The sequence below is a fragment of the Epinephelus lanceolatus genome, chromosome 4 (genome assembly GCF_041903045.1).
Source record: "Epinephelus lanceolatus isolate andai-2023 chromosome 4, ASM4190304v1, whole genome shotgun sequence".
Taxonomy (NCBI): domain Eukaryota; kingdom Metazoa; phylum Chordata; class Actinopteri; order Perciformes; family Serranidae; genus Epinephelus; species Epinephelus lanceolatus.
The window spans coordinates 23,265,500-23,286,199 of record NC_135737.1 but is presented as its reverse complement, the minus strand read 5'-3'; the positions used below and the strand labels follow the sequence as shown (position 1 = coordinate 23,286,199).

General features: G+C 39.7%; 2 protein-coding genes across 2 annotated transcripts; both read left to right on the top strand.

The window, feature by feature from the left end:
• The first annotated feature begins 787 nt into the window (after nucleotides 1-787).
• On the top strand, nucleotides 788-6,840 carry LOC117259902 (extracellular calcium-sensing receptor-like). Its single transcript, XM_078167045.1, has 6 exons — nucleotides 788-981; nucleotides 1,263-1,560; nucleotides 1,656-2,450; nucleotides 2,602-2,829; nucleotides 3,030-3,153; nucleotides 5,927-6,840. Exons 1-6 carry the CDS (start codon nucleotides 950-952, stop codon nucleotides 6,838-6,840), a joined length of 2,391 nt encoding a protein of 796 aa, XP_078023171.1. The 5' UTR covers nucleotides 788-949.
• A 2,935-nt stretch (nucleotides 6,841-9,775) lies between these two features.
• Nucleotides 9,776-14,635, top strand: LOC117259318 (extracellular calcium-sensing receptor-like). Its single transcript, XM_033630586.2, has 6 exons — nucleotides 9,776-9,963; nucleotides 10,195-10,492; nucleotides 11,784-12,578; nucleotides 12,677-12,904; nucleotides 13,078-13,201; nucleotides 13,722-14,635. Exons 1-6 carry the CDS (start codon nucleotides 9,932-9,934, stop codon nucleotides 14,633-14,635), a joined length of 2,391 nt encoding a protein of 796 aa, XP_033486477.2. The 5' UTR covers nucleotides 9,776-9,931.
• Nucleotides 14,636-20,700: the final 6,065 nt, after the last annotated feature.

Below are 20,700 nucleotides of genomic sequence, written 5' to 3'. Positions count from 1 at the left end.
TAAAGCTTCTTATTTCAAGGAAAGTTAAACTTTTTCAGAAAATTTGCAGCACCAACTACCTGCTTAAGAGGAGTGAGGAGTCAGCAGTCAGTGATGGTTTAAAGGAGTCAATGAAACAGTTTTTGCAACAATTGTGAATCACTGCAATGGTGAAAGGTCCTTGAGCACACAAATGTGCACACAAAATATTTGACTAATTGTTCTAGTAAGTATTTGAGATTAGCTGCAGACAGAAAGATCCATACACCTCACAAACACACACACACACACACACACATGATCCGCTCCAGGCTTGCTCCTGGTGGAGAAAACAAAAATCATTAGTTAATGTGATATTAACAGTACTGTTCTGTTGCCTAATGACTCTTATTTTCTAAACTTTACATCACCTTCATCCTGCATTATTTTTCAGTGTTTAAAACTATGATTATTAACTGAAGTAAAATTACACCTCTTCAATGTTAGAATGTTACTGTAAAAAAGGCAAAGATTTTGTGCAGCACAACTAAATATTCTTATCCAATAAGATATACAGTTAAGTTATTCAGAATAGGCAATAGCCAAAAACTCCTCTCTGTTTGGACACCTTCTTCTTCTTGCCCCTCCTTTGGGTCCACAGAGACAAGACATCAGTACTCTTATCATTTTCTTTTTAAATGCTGCTCCAAAATGTATAAATGCTGGTGCGAACTTCTCATTCACATTAAGTTACATGTGATGCCACCCAGTGGTTTAACACTCAGACAATACGATGTCCATGCAGAGCTGGACAGAGAAGTGTTGGGCACTCTTAGAACTGTTGCTGGTGGCGTCTGTCTCTCAGGCTGAGGATCTGGTGTGCAGACGGAGAGGGGATCCTGAGAACCCCCAGCTATCTAAGGATGGAGACATTTTGTTGGGGGGAATATTCTCTTTCCACAGCAGCTGGAAAACCAGACAGGACAACTACATGCACAAACCACTGCCACTGCAATGCACCAGGTAAATTATATTGTAGAAACCTATTTTGATTTCAAATATCTAAGTGGACCTCAGTAAAAATACAAATCAGGTACTACTACTAATAATAATAATTATAATAATAAATACATAATAGGTTATCAAATAGAGTAATGATATGAGAAATATTCCCTCTCGTGTGTATTAATACCATCAGATGTTTTTCTTTTTTTTTGTGGGTTTTTTTTTTAATTTCCTGTGCTACTGTTTCTATTTGAAGGATAAATATCTAATCTAATATATAGATATCTGTCGACATCTAGTTTGAATTTCAGAGGTTTCCAGTATGCCCAGGCTATGCTCTTTGCCACAGAGGAGATTAATAACAGAACAGACCTGCTGCCTGGCATCTCTCTGGGCTATAAGATCTATGATGTCTGTGGTTCCATTGCCAGAGGTGTGAGGGTTACGTTGGCTTTGGCTAATGGTAATGAGGAGTTATCTTCACCATCCCAGGCACCGTGTACCAGACCAGCCCGAGTGCAGGCCATTATGGGAGAGACCTCTTCCTCTCCTTCCATGGCTATAGCCACTGTAATCGGACCCTTTCATATCCCAATGGTGGGTAACATTTGTAAGGTGTGCAAATACAGTGTGTTCTGTAAATGTTTTATATTTCAAATATTTATCTCAGGATATCATTTCAATTTTTTTAGGTCAGCCACTTTGCCACTTGTGCTTGTCTCAGTGATAAAACCAAGTACCCATCCTTCCTCAGGACAATACCCAGTGACTACTACCAGAGCAGAGCCCTGGCACAGTTGGTCAAGCACTTTGGTTGGACTTGGGTTGGAGCTATTAGAACAAATGATGATTATGGGAACAATGGCATGGCCACATTTACAGAAACAGCCCAGCAGCTGGGCATCTGTCTGGAGTACTCTGTGTCTTTGTTTAGAACAGATCCACCAGACAAAATACAAAAGATAATCGACATTATCAAAGCTTCAACTTCCAAGGTGATTGTAGCTTTCCTCTCCCACATGGATATGGATGTGCTCATACATGAGTTGTCTCATCACAACTTGACTGGGTACCAGTGGGTCGGTAGTGAGAGCTGGATCTCTGATTCCCAAATTGCAGCAATGAATAAGCATCACATTCTGGATGGTGCCATAGGCCTGTCCATCCCCAAAGCACATGTCAGTGGCATGAGAGAGTTCATGTTGGATGTGAAGCCTCTCAATTCATCTGGTAATGAATTATTTACAGAGTTTTGGGAGACATTATTCAGCTGTAAGTTCAAGCAGTCAAAGTCATCAGCAGGGAATCAGAGAGAATGTACTGGACATGAAGATCTGACTGGAGTGCAGAACAGCTTCACTGATATGTCACTCATGCCTATCTTTAACAATGTCTATAAAGGAGTGTATGCTGTGGCCCACACACTTCATAGTATGCTCAGCTGTAATAAAACATGTAACAACAAGGTGCAGCTTGATCCATATACGGTGAGTTGAACAACTTCAATTATAGTTTTTACAGTAAGTCACATAAGTAAGAAAAAGGTTTTAAATTTAAAAAAAAGGTTGTCTATTATGGTGTTAAGCCAATAAATCTTTGATGTCAGATGATGATCTACACTGATGCATATCCTCTTAGACTTCACAACACATAAAAAGGATTCACTTCAAAACAAAGGAAGGAGAGGAGGTTTATTTTAATGAGAATGGAGACCCAGCAGCAAAGTATGAAATAATAAACTGGCAGCCAACAGAAAACGGCATTGTGGACTTTGTCACAGTTGGGCTTCATGATGCATCTTTACCTGCAGACAAACAGCTGAATCTGCAAAATAAGTCTTTAATTTGGGCAAACAACTCACAACAGGTGAGCTATCATGTTATTGTTGTAACCGTTAATCACAGTGAATTTCAGTTGTTGTAATTGCATAAGTGATGAGTTACTGTTATTGAATCACAGAGATCTGTTTTTATGCATCAAAACTATTAAAAAAGGCACAAATAAAGACAGTAACTTATCAAAGTGAATGCCTGTGTATTTTTCTCATTGTAATTTTGTCATTGTAGGTGCCTGTGTCAGTTTGCAGTAAGAAGTGTCCTCCAGGAACTCGCAAGGTTCTCCAGAAAGGAAAGCCTGTCTGTTGCTATGACTGCTTAAGATGTGCAGAGGGAGAAATAAGCAACGTTACAGGTGTAGTGACATTTAATGCAAGAAAAAACAAAAGTTTCAAAGGTGACATGTCAGTTTAGAAGTGATAGCCTTTTTATTGTAATCCGATTTCAAAAGCATGCCATTATTAACCAAACACACAAAAAAATCTATATCATTATATCAAAAATCATTGTGTTAGATATCCTAAACACATACCAACACATAATTCTGATGTGTTGTACATAAATATATGCACAATCTTGAAAAACAATATCGAGGTTAAAGCTCCAATGTGAAGAATGCATTACATTTGAGTGCATTTAAAGTTGCTCCAATTTTAAATGTGCAGAGACAGAAATAAGCAAAATTACAGGTATAGTAGAGTTATGCATTCTTATGAAAAGATCATGAAAGGGTCAGTTCCCCCAAAAACAATGGTTTATAGCAAACGTTTTGACATCCTTCCCTATCTGAAATTTTAATAAATTAATTGACAATCAGTGAAAGTGCATCTGCATTAGGACTAAAAACTGACATTTAAAAAATGCAACTATATAAGCACAAATTATTGAATATTAGCTCTTAATAGTGTATCTCCTACTTGCAAAATCTAAATCACCTATGATGACAGCATGTTAATGTGAACTGTGATGAGGCTATTTTTTACATCGCGTCTGTCACTGTGTACTAACAGCAAGCGAGCGTCTGACTATCGCACCGCTTTGTGTTACACTGGACACTCTCTGACCACACTGGAATCGTTTAATATGGAATTCCATCACATCATGTAGACAGACCATTTATCTAGCAGCTGTGGTCTCACAGTAACCACTGAAAACATGGGTGGGTACACACTTCATTATTTTTCATATTCACAACACTGCTGATCACTGGTAACTTAAAAATGTCATTGTTGTAGCTACCATACTATATCATACCACCATGTTCACTTTGTAAAACAAGCTCGCTTGTTAGCAAGCTCTGCTGAGCATCCCACACAATATTTACCAGAAACGGTCATTTCCCTGGTGATCTCCCTTAATAGAATAGAACAGAAACAGGGCATCTGATAAAAGCTCCCATCAAAAAACTGTGCAGCATCGCGCTGTGTTACTTGCGGGCAGTTAAAGCAACTCTTACCTTTCTTGCATTTCACACAGCACTTTGAAAATTTGAATATCCACAACTCCCACCTCCCTCCAAAGTCCCATCCTCCTGCAACTCCACCTCCCTCCGTTACGTCCTCATTATAGACGAAGCCGTTGGCAAGGTAACGTTAGATATACGGCAGTCAACAACGACAGTCAAACGCAACCCCGGAGTTTTAAAACTCAACCGGAGTCAGTGATGACTGATGAGTTTTAGAATAAGGTTACAGTGCTAACGTTAGATAGTAGCGTTAACGTTACTAGTAAGTGGAAACGCACAAGGAAGATAACGTTAATGTTTCAGAGGCTACGCTACAGTAGGCTAACGTTAGCCATTAGCAACTGGATGCTGTGTTGTCATAATGTTATGAACTGAACTGAACCAGCACAAAAACGAAATGACATTTTGCATACCCCAAGCAAACAGAAACAAAACATATTTGTGCAACATATAAGAAAGAACATATAGTGCAATAGTAAGATGAAAAGGGTCGACATTTCACAGTCAAAAACTCCACATCCTGAGAGCAGAACTGAGAGCTCCTCTTCACATCACAGCACCATGAATTGTTTGTGTATACACCACAGAGTTTACCAGATGATGCTGCCGTGCTGTCTGTTCTGTGTAGTGTTAGCCCCGTTAGCTCAACACCGGAGTCTGATATGTTACCATTCATCCATGTCTCAGTGAACACAAGGACGCAGCAGTCCCTCTCTCCTTGGTGAGTGGATCTACATAGTCGGATGTAATCCATTTTCATGTCCAGTGAGCGGACATTTGCCAGAAGGACACTGGGAACAGCTGGTTTGATGGGGTTAGCTCTTAGCCTAGCTAACCCCTCCGCGCTGCCGGCGTCTCCCCTTTGGGACAGCTCCAGGCGAAACCACGGTCATCTCAGGGCTAGCTTGACGTAGCAGGCCAAGCTTGCTACACATCCTGAGCTCGCTTGGTTGTAGCGTTAGATCTCCGCAGCAGTTTCTAATGTCTGTCAGAAACTCGTGACTGTATTGCACTGATGAATTTACTTCTTGTTGCATCATTTCTTTCTTTTGCCAACTGATTTCCCTGTTGGAGCGGCTGGAGTTGGAAGCGGTGGTCCGCATTTCTTTGTTTTTGTTACGGAGAAAAGTTTATATCCACAAGGGTCCCAGTCACTAGTTTATATCCTCAAGCGTCCCTGTTACTAACCTGTTTGTCGTCTCAGACTCAGGGTGGAGGGTGTGGGGGGTGGTTACGCGAGCGGTTACGTCAGTCGGAGGCCTCCATGTGGGGAAGACAGACAGGACAGGAGAAAACTCCGACCAATCATTTGATTCGGTCCGAATGCAATGATTGGTCTGAGTTGATATGAGAATGGTATAATTATGAGTTTTCATCTCTGGTGGAATTCAATTACATTTTAGTGTGCCATCAGCGTATTAATAGCATTTAAACCTAAACAAAGAAAAGTGTAAAATTTCCAGAAAGCTAAGTGTTGCTTTAAGACAAGGCAATAGAAAACAGTGCAATCAAATTGATTTAGTCACTGAAAGTTGCTTGGGTTGCATCCAGTTAGGACATGTGTGTGTTCTGTATGTAAGACGTATCACAGAGGAAAAAACAAAAAGACAGTTGTACTGTACTAAGCAAGTCTAACCATTACATATTGGGTTTTTTTTTTCAGATTCTATCACCTGTGTGAGATGCCACCCTGAATTCTGGTCAAATGAGAGAAGAGATGCCTGTGTTAAGAAGGAGGCAGAGTTTCTATCATATGAAGAGATAATGGGAGCACTGCTCACTGCAGCGTCCTTGCTGGGAACATGCATCACTGCTGTTGTGGCATTCATTTTCTTCAAATACAGGAAAACTCCTATTGTCAGAGCCAACAACTCTGATTTGAGTTTTCTGCTGCTCTTCTCCTTGACTCTGTGTTTCCTGTGTTCTCTGACCTTCATCGGCCGGCCCTCTGAGTGGTCCTGCATGCTGCGACACACAGCATTTGGCATCACCTTTGTCCTCTGTATCTCATGTGTTCTGGGGAAAACTATAGTGGTGTTAATGGCCTTCAGGGCAACACTTCCTGGTAGTAATGTGATGATATGGTTTGGGCCTGCACAGCAGAAACTCAGTGTTCTGGGTTTCACTGTTGTTCAAGTTATCATATGTATCCTCTGGTTAACAATTTCACCTCCTTTTCCATTCAAGAACTTTAAACAGTTTAAGGACAAAATTATTTTAGAGTGCACTCTGGGTTCAGCTGTAGGCTTCTGGGCTGTTCTTGGGTACATCGGACTTCTGGCCATGTTATGTTTTATTCTTGCTTTTCTGGCTCGGAAACTGCCTGATAATTTCAATGAAGCCAAATTTATCACTTTTAGCATGCTGATATTCTGTGCAGTATGGATCACCTTTATTCCAGCATATGTCAGCTCCCCTGGGAAGTTCAGTGTTGCTGTGGAGATATTTGCTATTCTGGCCTCCAGTTTTGGACTGCTCATTTGTATTTTTTTCCCAAAATGTTATATTATCTTAGTGAAACCTGAGAAGAATACAAAAAAGGATATGATGGGGAAGGGGGCACCAAAATCATTTTGAAATTTACAATATCATAATGGCAAATGCCATCATCATTTTTTACATAGGAATTTGTTATCTGAACTGTTGAGTAGATATCTTCAATTCACTGATGACTTGAATTTTACTTTCTTTTAGTATTTTCCACTTTTTGTGACATAGAATATTGAGATAACAGTTTTTAATGCAACTTAATAAACAATTGCATTAACCGTTATAGATTGAGCCAGATTTTTTGTCTTGTATTTGAACTGTATTTAGACTTTAAAGCTGTATGCAACATTCAGAGATAAATGTAGCAGCAAACAATTTTTTGCTTGGTAAAGACACAGTAAATTAAAAGTGTCCTTAGCAGAGATTGAAGTCACACTCTGGCGATGTTATTTTTTTTTTTTTTAAATTCCGAAGGGTGTACTGCCTTGTCTGTGAAACACGCTTGGGAACAAAAATTGTGCATTCCACTGGTTACCTAATTGTCACCTTACCACTGATAAAGCCACCCTGACACATGGTGCCACTATCCAGTCCTGTCAACATCTCTTGCTCTGTTGGCACTGTTGCTGTTGTTAGCTGTGTTGGTCTCAATGTTAGCTGCCACACACTGGCTTAGCCTCCTTCATGTTGAGAGCTGTGTGCAGACAATGCAGGCCCGGACAGTGAATCACAGATATGCTCCCACTGCCACATACAACTGCTTTAATATACAGATATTTTAGTTCATTCTACCTTTCATTAACCCCAGCCTCTAGTCTCTGTTGCTTAGTTGGAATCTAGGGGGCCAGGTCATGGTGGCAGCAGGCTAAGCAGGACTGTCCATGTGTCCCTTTTTCAGCAACATTTTCTGGCGTTTCCAGGTCAGATGTAATTCAGAATCTCGACAGCATGTTCCTGGTCTACCCCGGGGTCTCCTACCAGTTGGACAAGTCTGGAAAACCTACAAAAAAGGTGTCCAGAGGCATCTTGATCAGATCCCCAACCACCTCAACTGGCCCCTTTTTGTCGCCAAGAAGCATTGGCTTTACTTTTAGCTCCCTCTGGATGTCTGAGCTCTTCACTCGGTCTTGAAGAGTGAGCCCAGCCATCCTGTAGAGGAAACTCATTTCAGCCACTTGTATCCACAATCTCATTCTTTTGTTCAATACCCAAACCATTGGTAAGGTTGAAATGTAGATTGCTAAGTCCAAAGCTTTGCCTTATGGCTCAGCTCCTTCTTCACCACAACATTGTGATGCTCCCATCTTGCTGCACCAATCCACCTGTCCATCTCACACTCCATTTTACCTTCACTTGTGACCAAAACCCCAAGTAGTCCTTTATTTGGGGCTAAAACTCAGTTCCAACCCAGAGGGAGCAATCCACCATTTTTGGCAGCAAACCACGGCCTCAGACTTTGAGGTTCAAACTCTAATTACAGTCGTTAATGACACCTTTACCACTCTTGATGCCAGGATGACAGTGAAAGAGTTCATCAACTTTGAGTTGAGACCGGGGGCAAAACCATAAACATTTGACTCACAGAGTGGCCCATCTCACCACTGTCCATTTAGTTACAATCTAGGTTGTGGGGAGAATTCAGTAGGCTGTCCCTCCTACAGGAGTAAACTCCAAAAATATATATTTGAGGTTATCCCTAAGTCTTAAACTCTGCCTCCTCCATAGACAACATGATGTTTCAGTTCAGGACGTCCTCAAAATGCTCCTTCCACCATTCAACAACATCCCCAGTCCAGGTTTGCAATTCTCCTCCCCCACCAAAAATAGACTGAATCAAAACTTTTCCTTCTTGAGTCATCTAAGGGTTTGTCAGAACTTCATTGAGGCCCACCAGAATGTCTTTGTACATGACCTCTTGAAACTCCTTCCACACCCAAGGTTTTGCTTTGGTGACTTCCATAGCTTTAGGCCCAGTACTTGATTTGTCTGTTGCTTCAGGAGGCCCCTAGACAACCAAGAACAGAAAGCCTCTCCCTTTAGCTTGATGCCCTCCTCCACCTGCCCAGCAGCAGTTAGCAACTACCTTGTGAAAAAGTAGAGCATTAAGCAACTAAGAAGTTGGAGACCTAGACAGAGCTAAAAAGATAGTGAATATTGGACTGAACATTTATCAGGTACATACACATGCAACTCCAACTGAATACTAATAGTGCACTGCATCTTCTCTATGTGTAAATAAGCTAGCACATACAATTGCTTATATGATAGCCATATCAACGTTATAAGGTAATGTTTTATGTAAAACTTATTTCGCTGCCCCCAAAAGGTCACACTACATTACAATGAATAAATAAATAAAAATGCATTGTTAACAAAACTGTACGGTTGTGGGCCACTTCAGTATGCCTTCTTAGTATATTTTTTTAAACTTTACATGACCGTCACCCATATTATTTTTTTAATGTGTAAATTACCGATATAAATTCAAGTAGTCTATAAATTGTGCCAATATTATTAGAAAAAGGGAAACTTTTGTACAGCGCAACTGAATATGCATTTTTCTTTTTTTGGGGGGGGGGGGCATTTTGTAGCCTGGCACCTGGTCCCTACCTTTTCATCAAGTCCCAACCCCACTTGCACAATTTGCCCAAGAAGGTATATGAGAAAATGTAGACAGAGGGCAGGGTCTCTGCTGATAAATACACTGCCACACAACTCTTTTTGGATTATAAATGGTGATTATGATGAAGAATCTCTTGTATAGTATACCTTTAAGATATTCAGAATAGGATAAGGCAGACAACTCCTCTGTTTGGACACTTTCTTCCTGTTGCCTCACCTTGTAGGTCCACAGAGATAAAACATCACTGTTCTATTATATTTTTTATGCTGCTCCCAAATGTATAAATACCAGTGCAAGCTTCTAATTTGCATTTACATGTGATCCTAACCCAGTGGTATAGCTGTCATACACAGTATGATGTCCACACAGAGGTGGCCAGAGAAGTGTTGGACACTCTTACAGCTGTTGCTGTTGGTGTCTGTCTCTCATGCTGAGGAGCTGGTGTGCAGGCGAAGAGGGGATCCTGAGAACCCCCAGCTATTTAAGGATGGAGACATTTTCTTGGGGGCAATCTTCTCTTTCCACAGCAGCTGGAAAATTAGGCAGGACAACTACATGCACAAGCCACTGCCACTGCAATGCACCAGGTAAATTATACTGTAAAAATAAATTTAGATTTCAAATATCTAAGTGAAAGTGGGTACAGATACAAAACAGGCACAGCAAAGGGCATCAAACTCAATATAAAAATATGAGATTTTTTTTTTTTTTACTTTTCTGTGTCTAAATACCATCAGATGCTTCTGTTTCTGTGATGCTGTTTCTAGTCCATGGATAAATTGTTTTCAGTTCTAATATTTATATCTGCCGACATCTAGTTTGCATTTCAGAGGTTTCCAGTATGCCCAGGCTATGCGCTTTGCCATAGAGGAGATTAATAACAAAACAGACCTGCTGCCTGGCATCTCTCTGGGCTATAAGATCTATGATTCCTGTCGCTCCATTGCTGGAGGTGTGAGGGTTGCATTGGCTTTGGCTAATGATTATGAGGTGTTATCTGCACCCTCAGAAGCACCATGTACTGGACCAGCCCAAGTGCAGGCCATTATTGGAGAGACCTCTTCCTCTCCTTCCATGGCTATAGCTACTGTAATCGGACCCTTTCATATCCCAATGGTAAGTAAGATTGGTCAAAATGAAAATATACTTGTGAAAACAATTATTACCCTGTATTTCTTCCAGCTGGTCAAAACAAAAGGGGTTTAAAAAAGAATTATAGGTAACACTTTATAATAATTGTCATTAAAAGAAATTATTAATTAAACTTCAGGTAATGGTCATTTTAATGTTAACAAACAATGAAATGATAATTGAATAATATTTGCTAATTATTAATAATGTCTTTATTTATGTTAATTTATCAGTTTATTTTTACACACTGTACGATTTTATGTGCCGTATTAGGTATTCAATAAATATTTGTGAAGGTAAACCTGTAAACCTTTAAGAATTTGTTTGAGAAAACATTTGACTGATTGACCAAGACAGTTGTAGCACACTGTTAATGCCTATTGATTGGTCTGTAAACTGTCTATACCCATCATTAGGATGCTTATTATAAAGTTGCAACTTATGATTATGATACTTTATTAAATGGTTAATAAATATTGTCTGGACAATCTACAAGTATGCAACATCATACTGAAAAACTACAGAATGTTCAAAGAAGGTTTACAAAACAATTATTAACCATTTACAAAGTCTTACAAATGTGTAGTTTTATTATTTATCATTCCATTGCTTGTAAACAGTGATAACACAGTAATAATTTGATATTCATTTTTAAATAGGCAAAGAAAAGTATAAGGTGTGCAAAAAATGGTTGTAATGCAAAATGATGACATTACTAAGCCAACATTATTATTTATCATTTCATTGTTTGTTAACAGTAAAATAACTATGAACTTAAGTTTTTTTTAACTGTAATTTATCAGTGATGATCATTATAAAGTCTTACCACATTGTAGTGTGGTGTGTAAATGTTTGATATGAATATTTATCGCAGGATATCATTTCTTTTTTTTTTCTTTTTTTTCCCTCTTAGATCAGCCACTTTGCAACTTGTGCTTGTCTTAGTGATAAAACCAAGTACCCATCCTTCCTCAGGACAATACCCAGTGACGACTACCAGAGCAGAGCCCTGGCACAGTTGGTCAAGCTCATTTTTAAATAGGCAAAAAAGCAAAAGGTGTGCAAGAAATGGTTAAAAAAAAACAAATTATGGCATTTCATTGTTTGTTAACAATAAAATACCTACTAACTTAAGTTTTTTTTTTTTTTACTATTAATTTACAATTTATCAGTGATCATTATTATAAAGTGTTACCACATTGTAGTGTGCTGTGTAAAGGTTTGATATTTCAAATATTTATCTTGGGATATCATTACTTTTTTCTTTTTCTTTTAGATCAGCCACTTTGCCACTTGTGCTTGTCTCAGTGATAAAACCAAGTACCCATCCTTCCTCAGGACAATACCCAGCGATGACTACCAGAGCAGAGCCCTGGCACAGTTGGTCAAGCACTTTGGTTGGACTTGGGTTGGAGCTGTTAGAACAAATGATGATTATGGGAACAATGGCATGGCTATATTCACAAAAAAAGCCCAGCAGCTGGGCATCTGTCTGGAGTACTCTGTGTCTTTGTTTAGAACAGATCCACCAGACAAAATACAAAAGATAATTGACATTATCAAGGCTTCCACTTCCAAGGTGATTGTCGCCTTCCTTTCCGCTGGTGATATTCTTGTACTAATACACGAGATGTCTCAACACAACTTGACTGGGTACCAGTGGGTCGGTAGTGAAAGCTGGATCTTTGATCCTCAACCTGCAGCCATGGATAAGCATCACATTCTGGATGGTGCCATAGGCCTGTCCATCCCCAAAGCACATGTCAGTGGCATGAGAGAGTTCATGTTTGATATTAAGCCTCTCAATTCATCTGGTAATGAAATGTTTACAGAGTTTTGGGAAAAAATATTCAGCTGTAAGTTCAAGCAGTCAAAGTCATCAGCAGAGAATCAGAGAGAATGTACTGGACATGAAGATCTGACTGGAGTGCAGAACAGCTTCACTGATATGTCGCTCATGCCGATCTTTAACAATGTTTATAAAGGAGTGTATGCTGTGGCCCACGCTCTACATAGTATGCTCAGCTGTAATAAAACATGTAACAACAAGATGCAGCTAGATCCATATACTGTGAGTTCATAAATATATTATCAGTCCATCATGGTGCACGCCACACGGCCTACAAAATTGTATCAGATAATGATCTACATCGATGTATATTCTTTTAGATTTTACAGCACATAAAAAGGATTCATTTCAAAACAAAGGAAGGAGAGGAGGTTTACTTTAATGAGAATGGAGACCCAGCAGCAAAGTATGAAATTATAAACTGGCAGCCAACAGAAAATGGCATTGTGGACTTTGTCACAGTTGGTTTTTATGATGCATCTTTACCTGCAGACAAACAGCTGAATCTTCAAAATAAGTCTTTAATTTGGGCAAACAACTCACAACAGGTAAGCTACTGGAATGTTCATACAGTCTATTTTAATAGTTAAAAATTTCATATGGTACTAGTTGTTGTTGTTGTTGTATCATGATGTTTTTTATGCACAATCGAACCTTACAAGAACAACACCTTGTCAAAGGGAATGCCAATATTTTTCTCATCGTCATTTTGTTTTTACAGGTGCCTGTGTCAATTTGCAGTGATAAGTGTCATCCAGGAACTCGCAAGGTTCTCCAGAAAGGAAAGCCTGTCTGCTGCTATGACTGTTTAACATGTGCAGAGGGAGAAATAAGCAACATTACAGGTGTAGTATTATTTTGTCAATAAAAAATATATATATATATATTTTTTTAAAAAAAAAAAGTAATTTAAGGGTCAGCTCATTGAAGTTTAAAATACCAAAAGGCGTGCAGTTTGTTTGACACCTCCTCACAGTTAGCAGGCAGATTTGGTCTAATCTGCTGGGGTTTGACATCTCTCTGAAACTGCAATTATTGAGATTGAGAGTGAATGAAATTGTGTGTGCAGTTGGACTGAAAATTGATATTTGAAAAAAAATGTACAATACTAGTCATTAAGACCCAAACATTTGTGCAACAAAAACAAATTAAACCTCAATTTATGATTATAACCTTTTTGCACTATTTCTTGTACTAACAAATCCAAATCATTCATGATGGTACCATGAAACTGTCATATGGCTATCATTCATTATCCAGTAATTATGTGCTGTACATCTTCTATGCATGAAAAATAAGCAATATAGTGACAAAAACATCAAATGTACAGAGCAAGTCTGACACCTGCTTTAAAATCGTTTTCAGATTCTATCACCTGTGTGCGATGCCACCCTGAGTTCTGGTCAAATGAGAGAAGAGATGCCTGTGTAAAGAAGGAGAAAGAGTTTCTATCATATAAAGAGATAATGGGAGCACTGCTCACTGCAGCGTCCTTGCTGGGAACATGCATCACTGCTGTTGTGGCATTCATTTTCTTCACATACAGGAAAACGCCTATTGTCAGGGCCAACAACTCTGAGCTGAGCTTCCTGTTGCTCTTCTCCTTGACTCTGTGTTTCCTGTGTTCTCTGACCTTCATCGGCCGGCCCTCTGAGTGGTCCTGCATGCTGCGACACACAGCATTTGGCATCACCTTTGTCCTCTGTATCTCATGTGTTCTGGGGAAAACTATAGTGGTGTTAATGGCCTTCAGGGCAACACTTCCTGGTAGTAATGTGATGAAATGGTTTGGGCCTGCACAGCAGAAACTCAGTGTTCTGGGTTTCACTTTTGTACAAGTTATCATATGTATCCTCTGGTTAACAATTTCACCTCCTTTTCCATTTCAGAACTTTAAGGAATTCAAGGACAGAATTATTTTAGAGTGTGCTCTGGGTTCAGCTGTAGGCTTCTGGGCTGTTCTTGGGTACATCGGACTTCTGGCCATGTTATGTTTTATTCTTGCTTTTCTGGCTCGGAAACTGCCTGATAATTTCAATGAGGCCAAATTTATCACTTTTAGCATGCTGATATTCTGTGCAGTATGGATCACCTTTATTCCAGCATATGTCAGCTCCCCTGGGAAGTTCAGTGTTGCTGTGGAGATATTTGCTATTCTGGCCTCCAGTTTTGGACTGCTCATTTGTATTTTTTTCCCAAAATGTTATGTTATCTTACTGAAACCTGAGAAGAATACAAAAAAGGATATGATGGGGAAGGGGGCACCAAAATCATTTTGAAAACTTAAAATATCATTACGGAAAACGCCACTAAACTTCCAACATTAGAATTAGAGATAACAACTTTAAATACAACTTGATCAACATTAGATAAACCCTTATGATTTGAACATGTATTTTGATTTGTGTGTGTGTGTGTGTGTGTGTTTGTGTGTGTGTGTGTATTTTGTACTGCATTTAGACTTTGAAGGAGCTGTATGCAACATTCAGAGTATTAATGTAGCAGCAAACAGCTATTTGCTTTATAAAGATACTGGAGAGGAAAAGTATCTCAAGCAGAGGTTGAAATCACGCTCCCTCTGTGTGTGCTGTAATCTAAGTTTCTTTGTTCATTGTTGTGGTCGCTGTTCTGGCTTCATGTATATCTTAGTGCATGTCAGTCCCTTTGTCCGTTACACATTGGCATTAAAATGGCCCAAGCACCACAAGGTGCAAGGATTTTTATTCTTCTTCCTCCAAATGAATCGCATTTGGTGAAAAAAAAGACATTTTAGGAGTCTCATGCTCAGCTTCCAAAAAATGGCTCAATACCCCCCACTACATTATTTCTAAGAAGCAACCCCTGAAGCTGGTTTGACCTACACATACAAAAACTGGTAGGCACATGTAAAGTCCCAAGACTAAAACAGTCTTGGAGCCATACCCTAAACCCAATAGGAAGTCAGCCATTTTAATTTTTTTGCAGAATTTTTGTGCAGTTTTACAATTTCCAGGGGCCATACTTTAACAAACTCCTCCTACAGATTAGATTCAGTTGACTTCAAATTGGATGTTTACCATCTTAAGACATTGGTCCTTAAAAGGTGTTCAAAACTTGAGTTTTCGTCAAACTATGTGACCGTGGTGAGGTTTCAAACATCTATGTTCCGCCACCAAACAAGAATTGCTCCAACTATCTATCTAATTCCAGCATACATGGTCCAGTCTGCCCCATATTTCACATGTTTGATGACAGTCCTGGGCTGAACACATCTACATGCCAATAATTAGTTATTACAGTTATAGAACCCCCTTCTGGCATCAGGAAAGATGTTTTATACTTTGATGTACAGTACAGGCCAAAAGTTTGGACACACCTTCTCATTCAATGTGTTTTCTTTATTTTCATGACTATTTACATTGTAGATTCTCACTGAAGGCATCAAAACTATGAATGAACACATGTGGAGTTATGTACTTAACAAAAAAAGGTGAAATAACTGAAAACATGTTTTATATTCTAGTTTCTTCAAAATAGCCACCCTTTGCTCTGATTACTGCTTTGCACACTCTTGGCATTCTCTCCATGAGCTTCAAGAGGTAGTCACCTGAAATGGTTTTCCAACAGTCTTGAAGGAGTTCCCAGAGGTGTTTAGCACTTGTTGGCCCCTTTGCCTTCACTCTGCGGTCCAGCTCACCCCAAACCATCTCGATTGGGTTCAGGTCCGGTGACTGTGGAGGCCAGGTCATCTGCCGCAGCACTCCATCACTCTCCTTCTTGGTCAAATAGCCCTTAAACAGCCTGGAGGTGTGTTTGGGGTCATTGTCCTGTTGAAAAATAAATGATCGTCCAACTAAACGCAAACCGGATGGGATGGCATGTCGCTGCAGGATGCTGTGGTAGCCATGCTGGTTCAGTGTGCCTTCAATTTTGAATAAATCCCCAACAGTGTCACCAGCAAAACACCCCCACACCATCACACCTCCTCCTCCATGCTTCACAGTGGGAACCAGGCACGTGGAATCCATCCGTTCACCTTTTCTGCGTCTCACAAAGACACGGCGGTTGGAACCAAAGATCTCAAATTTGGACTCATCAGACCAAAGCACAGATTTCCACTGGTCTAATGTCCATTCCTTGTGTTTCTTGGCCCAAACAAATCTCTTCTGCTTGTTGCCTCTCCTTAGCAGTGGTTTCCTAGCAGCTATTTGACCATGAAGGCCTGATTCGCGCAGTCTCCTCTTAACAGTTGTTCTAGAGATGGGTCTGCTGCTAGAACTCTGTGTGGCATTCATCTGATCTCTGATCTGAGCTGCTGTTAACTTGCGATTTCTGAGGCTGGTGACTCGGATGAACTTATCCTCAGAAGCAGAGGTGACTCTTGGTCTTCCTTTCCTGGGTCGGTCCTCATGTGTGCCAGTTTCGTTGTAGCGCTTGGTGGTTTTTGCGACTCCACTTGGGGACACATTTAAAGTTTTTGCAATTTTCCGGACTGACTGACCTTCATTTCTTAAAGTAATGATGGCCACTCGTTCTTCTTTAGTTAGCTGATTGGTTCTTGCCATAATATGAATTTTAACAGTTGTCCAATAGGGCTGTCGGCTGTGTATTAACCTGACTTCTGCACAACACAACTGATGGTCCCAACCCCATTGATAAAGCAAGAAATTCCACTAATTAACCCTGATAAGGCACACCTGTGAAGTGGAAACCATTTCAGGTGACTACCTCTTGAAGCTCATGGAGAGAATGCCAAGAGTGTGCAAAGCAGTAATCAGAGCAAAGGGTGGCTATTTTGAAGAAACTAGAATATAAAACATGTTTTCAGTTATTTCACCTTTTTTTGTTAAGTACATAACTCCACATGTGTTCATTCATAGTTTTGATGCCTTCAGTGAGAATCTACAATGTAAATAGTCATGAAAATAAAGAAAACACATTGAATGAGAAGGTGTGTCCAAACTTTTGGCCTGTACTGTACATGTCCTACAAAGTTGACCAGATCCACCTGAACTTTGGCCAAAACAGCCATAACACCTTGGTGATGCTTTACTGTGAAAATTGTGAATCTTCTTTGGAGGACGTCTCTAAGGGGGCATGGTGAGTTTCAGTGTTTTGACAAGACAACATAAACTGTTGCAACTTTACGCCACATGGTCAGATCTTGTCAAAATTTGATACATATGATGACAGTCATGGCTTGAACACATCTTCAGAGGAATTTTGAAACATAGTCATAATGCCACGTAACGGCAACAGAAAATTACAATTTTTATATTTTGATGTCCTCCTTCTAGCAAGTTACAGTAAAAAAAAAAAAATAAAAACTTCAATTAGTAACCTGGGCAATTATTTGCTTAAATCACTGAACTCAACAGGCATATATTTGGGACAGGTGTCTATATGGGACAGGCCTTTGATTCCTTTTACACAAACCTGTCGCTCAGCTAAGATGGGAAAATACGATCAAATAGTTTATTTCAATCAATTTCAATCAATCAATTTTATTTATAAAGCCCAATATCACAAATCACAATTCGCCTCAGAGGGCTTTACAGCATACGACATCCCTCTGTCCTTTGGACCCTCACAGCGGATAAGGAAAAACTCCCCAAAAAAACCCCTTTAATGGGGAAAAAAATGGTAGAAACCTCAGGAAGAGCAACTGAGGAGGGATCCCTCTTCCAGGACGGACAGACATGCAATAGATGTCGTACAGAACAGATCAGCATAATAAATTAACAGTAATCCGCATGACACAATGAGACAGAGAGAGAGAGAGAGAGAGAGAGAGAGAGAGAGAGAGAGAGAGAGATGCAGGTAATGACAGTAGCTTACAACAACATTGTTGAAAGTAATAATATTATAGTTATAGTTCTGGCTACTGTGGTACAATATGTTGAAAGTATGTATTAATATCTGGTAGTATACATGTGTGACAATAGTCATATGTGTATAATAACAGTAGAAGTATGACTAATGACTAATGATGGCAGCAGCAGCAGCAGCAGCAGGAGGCATCTGGCAGGACCACGGCAGCAGCACAACCACACATGTCACGCTGTCCAGGCACCGCTGCGATATGAGTTAATCTGAGAGACAGTGGAGCACAAAGGCTCTGGAGAAGAAGCTGAGTTAGTGACATCCAGAATGGCCGAGTTAGCAAGATGCAGTAATAGAATACGAGAGAGAGAGAGAGAGAGAGAGAGAAGGAGAGAAGGTGCCCGGTGTATTATAGGGGGGTCCTCCGGCAGACTAGGCCTAAGTCAGCCTAAGGGCAAGCCTGAGCCAGCCCTAACTATAAGCTTTATCAAAGAGGAAAGTCTTAAGTCTAGTCTTAAATGTGGAGACGGTGTCTGCCTCCCGGACCGTAACAGGAAGATGATTCCACAGGAGAGGAGCCTGATAGCTGAAGGCTCTAGCTCCTGATCTACTTTTGGAGACTTTAGGGACCACGAGTAACCCTGCGTTCTCAGAGCGCAGTGTTCTGGTGGGGTAATATGGCACTATGAGCTCTCTAATATATGACGGAGCTTGACCATTTAGAGCTTTATAAGTTAACAGTAGGATTTTAAATTCAATTCTGGATTTTACAGGGAGCCAGTGCAGAGAAGCTAAAACAGGAGAAATATGATCTCGTTTCTTAGTTCCTGTTAGTACACGTGCTGCTGCATTCTGAATTAGCTGGAGAGTTTTTAAGGACTTACTAGAGCTACCTGATAATACAGAGTTACAGTAATCCAGCCTAGAGGTAACAAAAGCGTGGACCAATTTTTCTGCATCTTTTTGGGTCAGGATAGGCCTAATTTTCGCAATATTACGCAGATGAAAAAATGCAGTCCATGAGGTTTGTTTTAAATGAGAATTAAAAGACAAATCTTGATCAAATATTACTCCGAGGTTTCTTACGGTAGTGCTAGAGGCCAGAGCAATGCCATCTAGAGAAACTATGTCATCAGATAAAGAGTCTCTGAGTTGTTTGGGGCCAAGAACAATAACTTCAGTTTTGTCTGAATTTAACATCAGGAAATTGGTGCTCATCCAAGTTTTTATGTCGTTAAGGCAGTTATGGAGTTTAGTTAATTGATTACTTTCTTCTGGCTTCATCGATAAATACAACTGAGTATCATCCGCATAACAATGGAAATTTATAGAGTGATTTCTAATGATGTTACCTAAAGGAAGCATATATAGAGTAAATAGGATTGGTCCGAGCACAGAACCTTGCGGAACTCCAAAACAAACTTTGGTACGTAAGGATGATTCATTATGAACGTCAACAAACTGAAAACGATCAGATAAATAAGATTTAAACCAGCTTAGTGCAGAACCTTTTAGGCCAATTAAGTGATCCAGTCTCTGCAGTAGAATTTGATGGTCAATTGTGTCCAACGCCGCACTAAGATCTAATAAAACAAGTACAGAGACGAGTCCTTTGTCTGAAGCAATCAGAAGGTCATTTGTAATTTTAACTAGTGCTGTCTCAGTGCTATGATGCACTCTAAATCCTGACTGAAATTCCTCAAATAAATTATTATCATGGAGAAAATCACACAGCTGGTCTGTGACTACTTTCTCAAGGATCTTTGACATAAAGGGAAGATTAGATATTGGTCTATAGTTGGCTAACACCTCTGGATCCAGGGTGGGCTTTTTTAGTAGAGGTTTAATTACAGCTACCTTAAAAGACTGTGGTACATAGCCTGTTAATAAGGATATATTGATCATATCTAATATATGAGTGTTAACTAAAGGAAAGACCTCCTTAAGTAGCCTAGTTGGGATGGGGTCTAAAAGACACGTTGATGATTTAGATGAAGAAATCACTGCTGTCAATTCTTGAAGAGAAATTGGGGAGAAGCAATCTAAATATATATTAGGTTTTACAGCTGTGTTTGAGGTTAGATATGTACTATCTGAGGACAGGAGGTCATGAATTTTGCCTCTAATAGTTAGAATTTTGTCATTAAAAAAGCTCATAAAATCATTACTGCTAAGGGCTAAAGGAATACAAGGCTCAATAGAGCTTTGACTCTCAGTCAGCCTGGCTACAGTGCTGAAAAGAAACCTGGGGTTGTTCTTATTGTCTTCTATTAATGCTGAGTAATAGTTTGCTCTGGCATTGCGGAGGCCCCTCTTATAAGTTTTGAGACTGTCTGTCCAGATTAAACGAGATTCTTCCAGTTTGGTCAATCGCCAATTCCTTTCAAATTTTCGCGATATTTGTTTTAACTTTCGGGTTTGAGAGTTATACCAAGGAGTGAACTTTCTTTGCTTTTTTAACTTCTTTTTAAGAGGAGCTACAGAGTCAAGTGTTGTTCGCAGCGAGTCTACAGCGCTATCGACAAAATGATCAAAGTCGGTA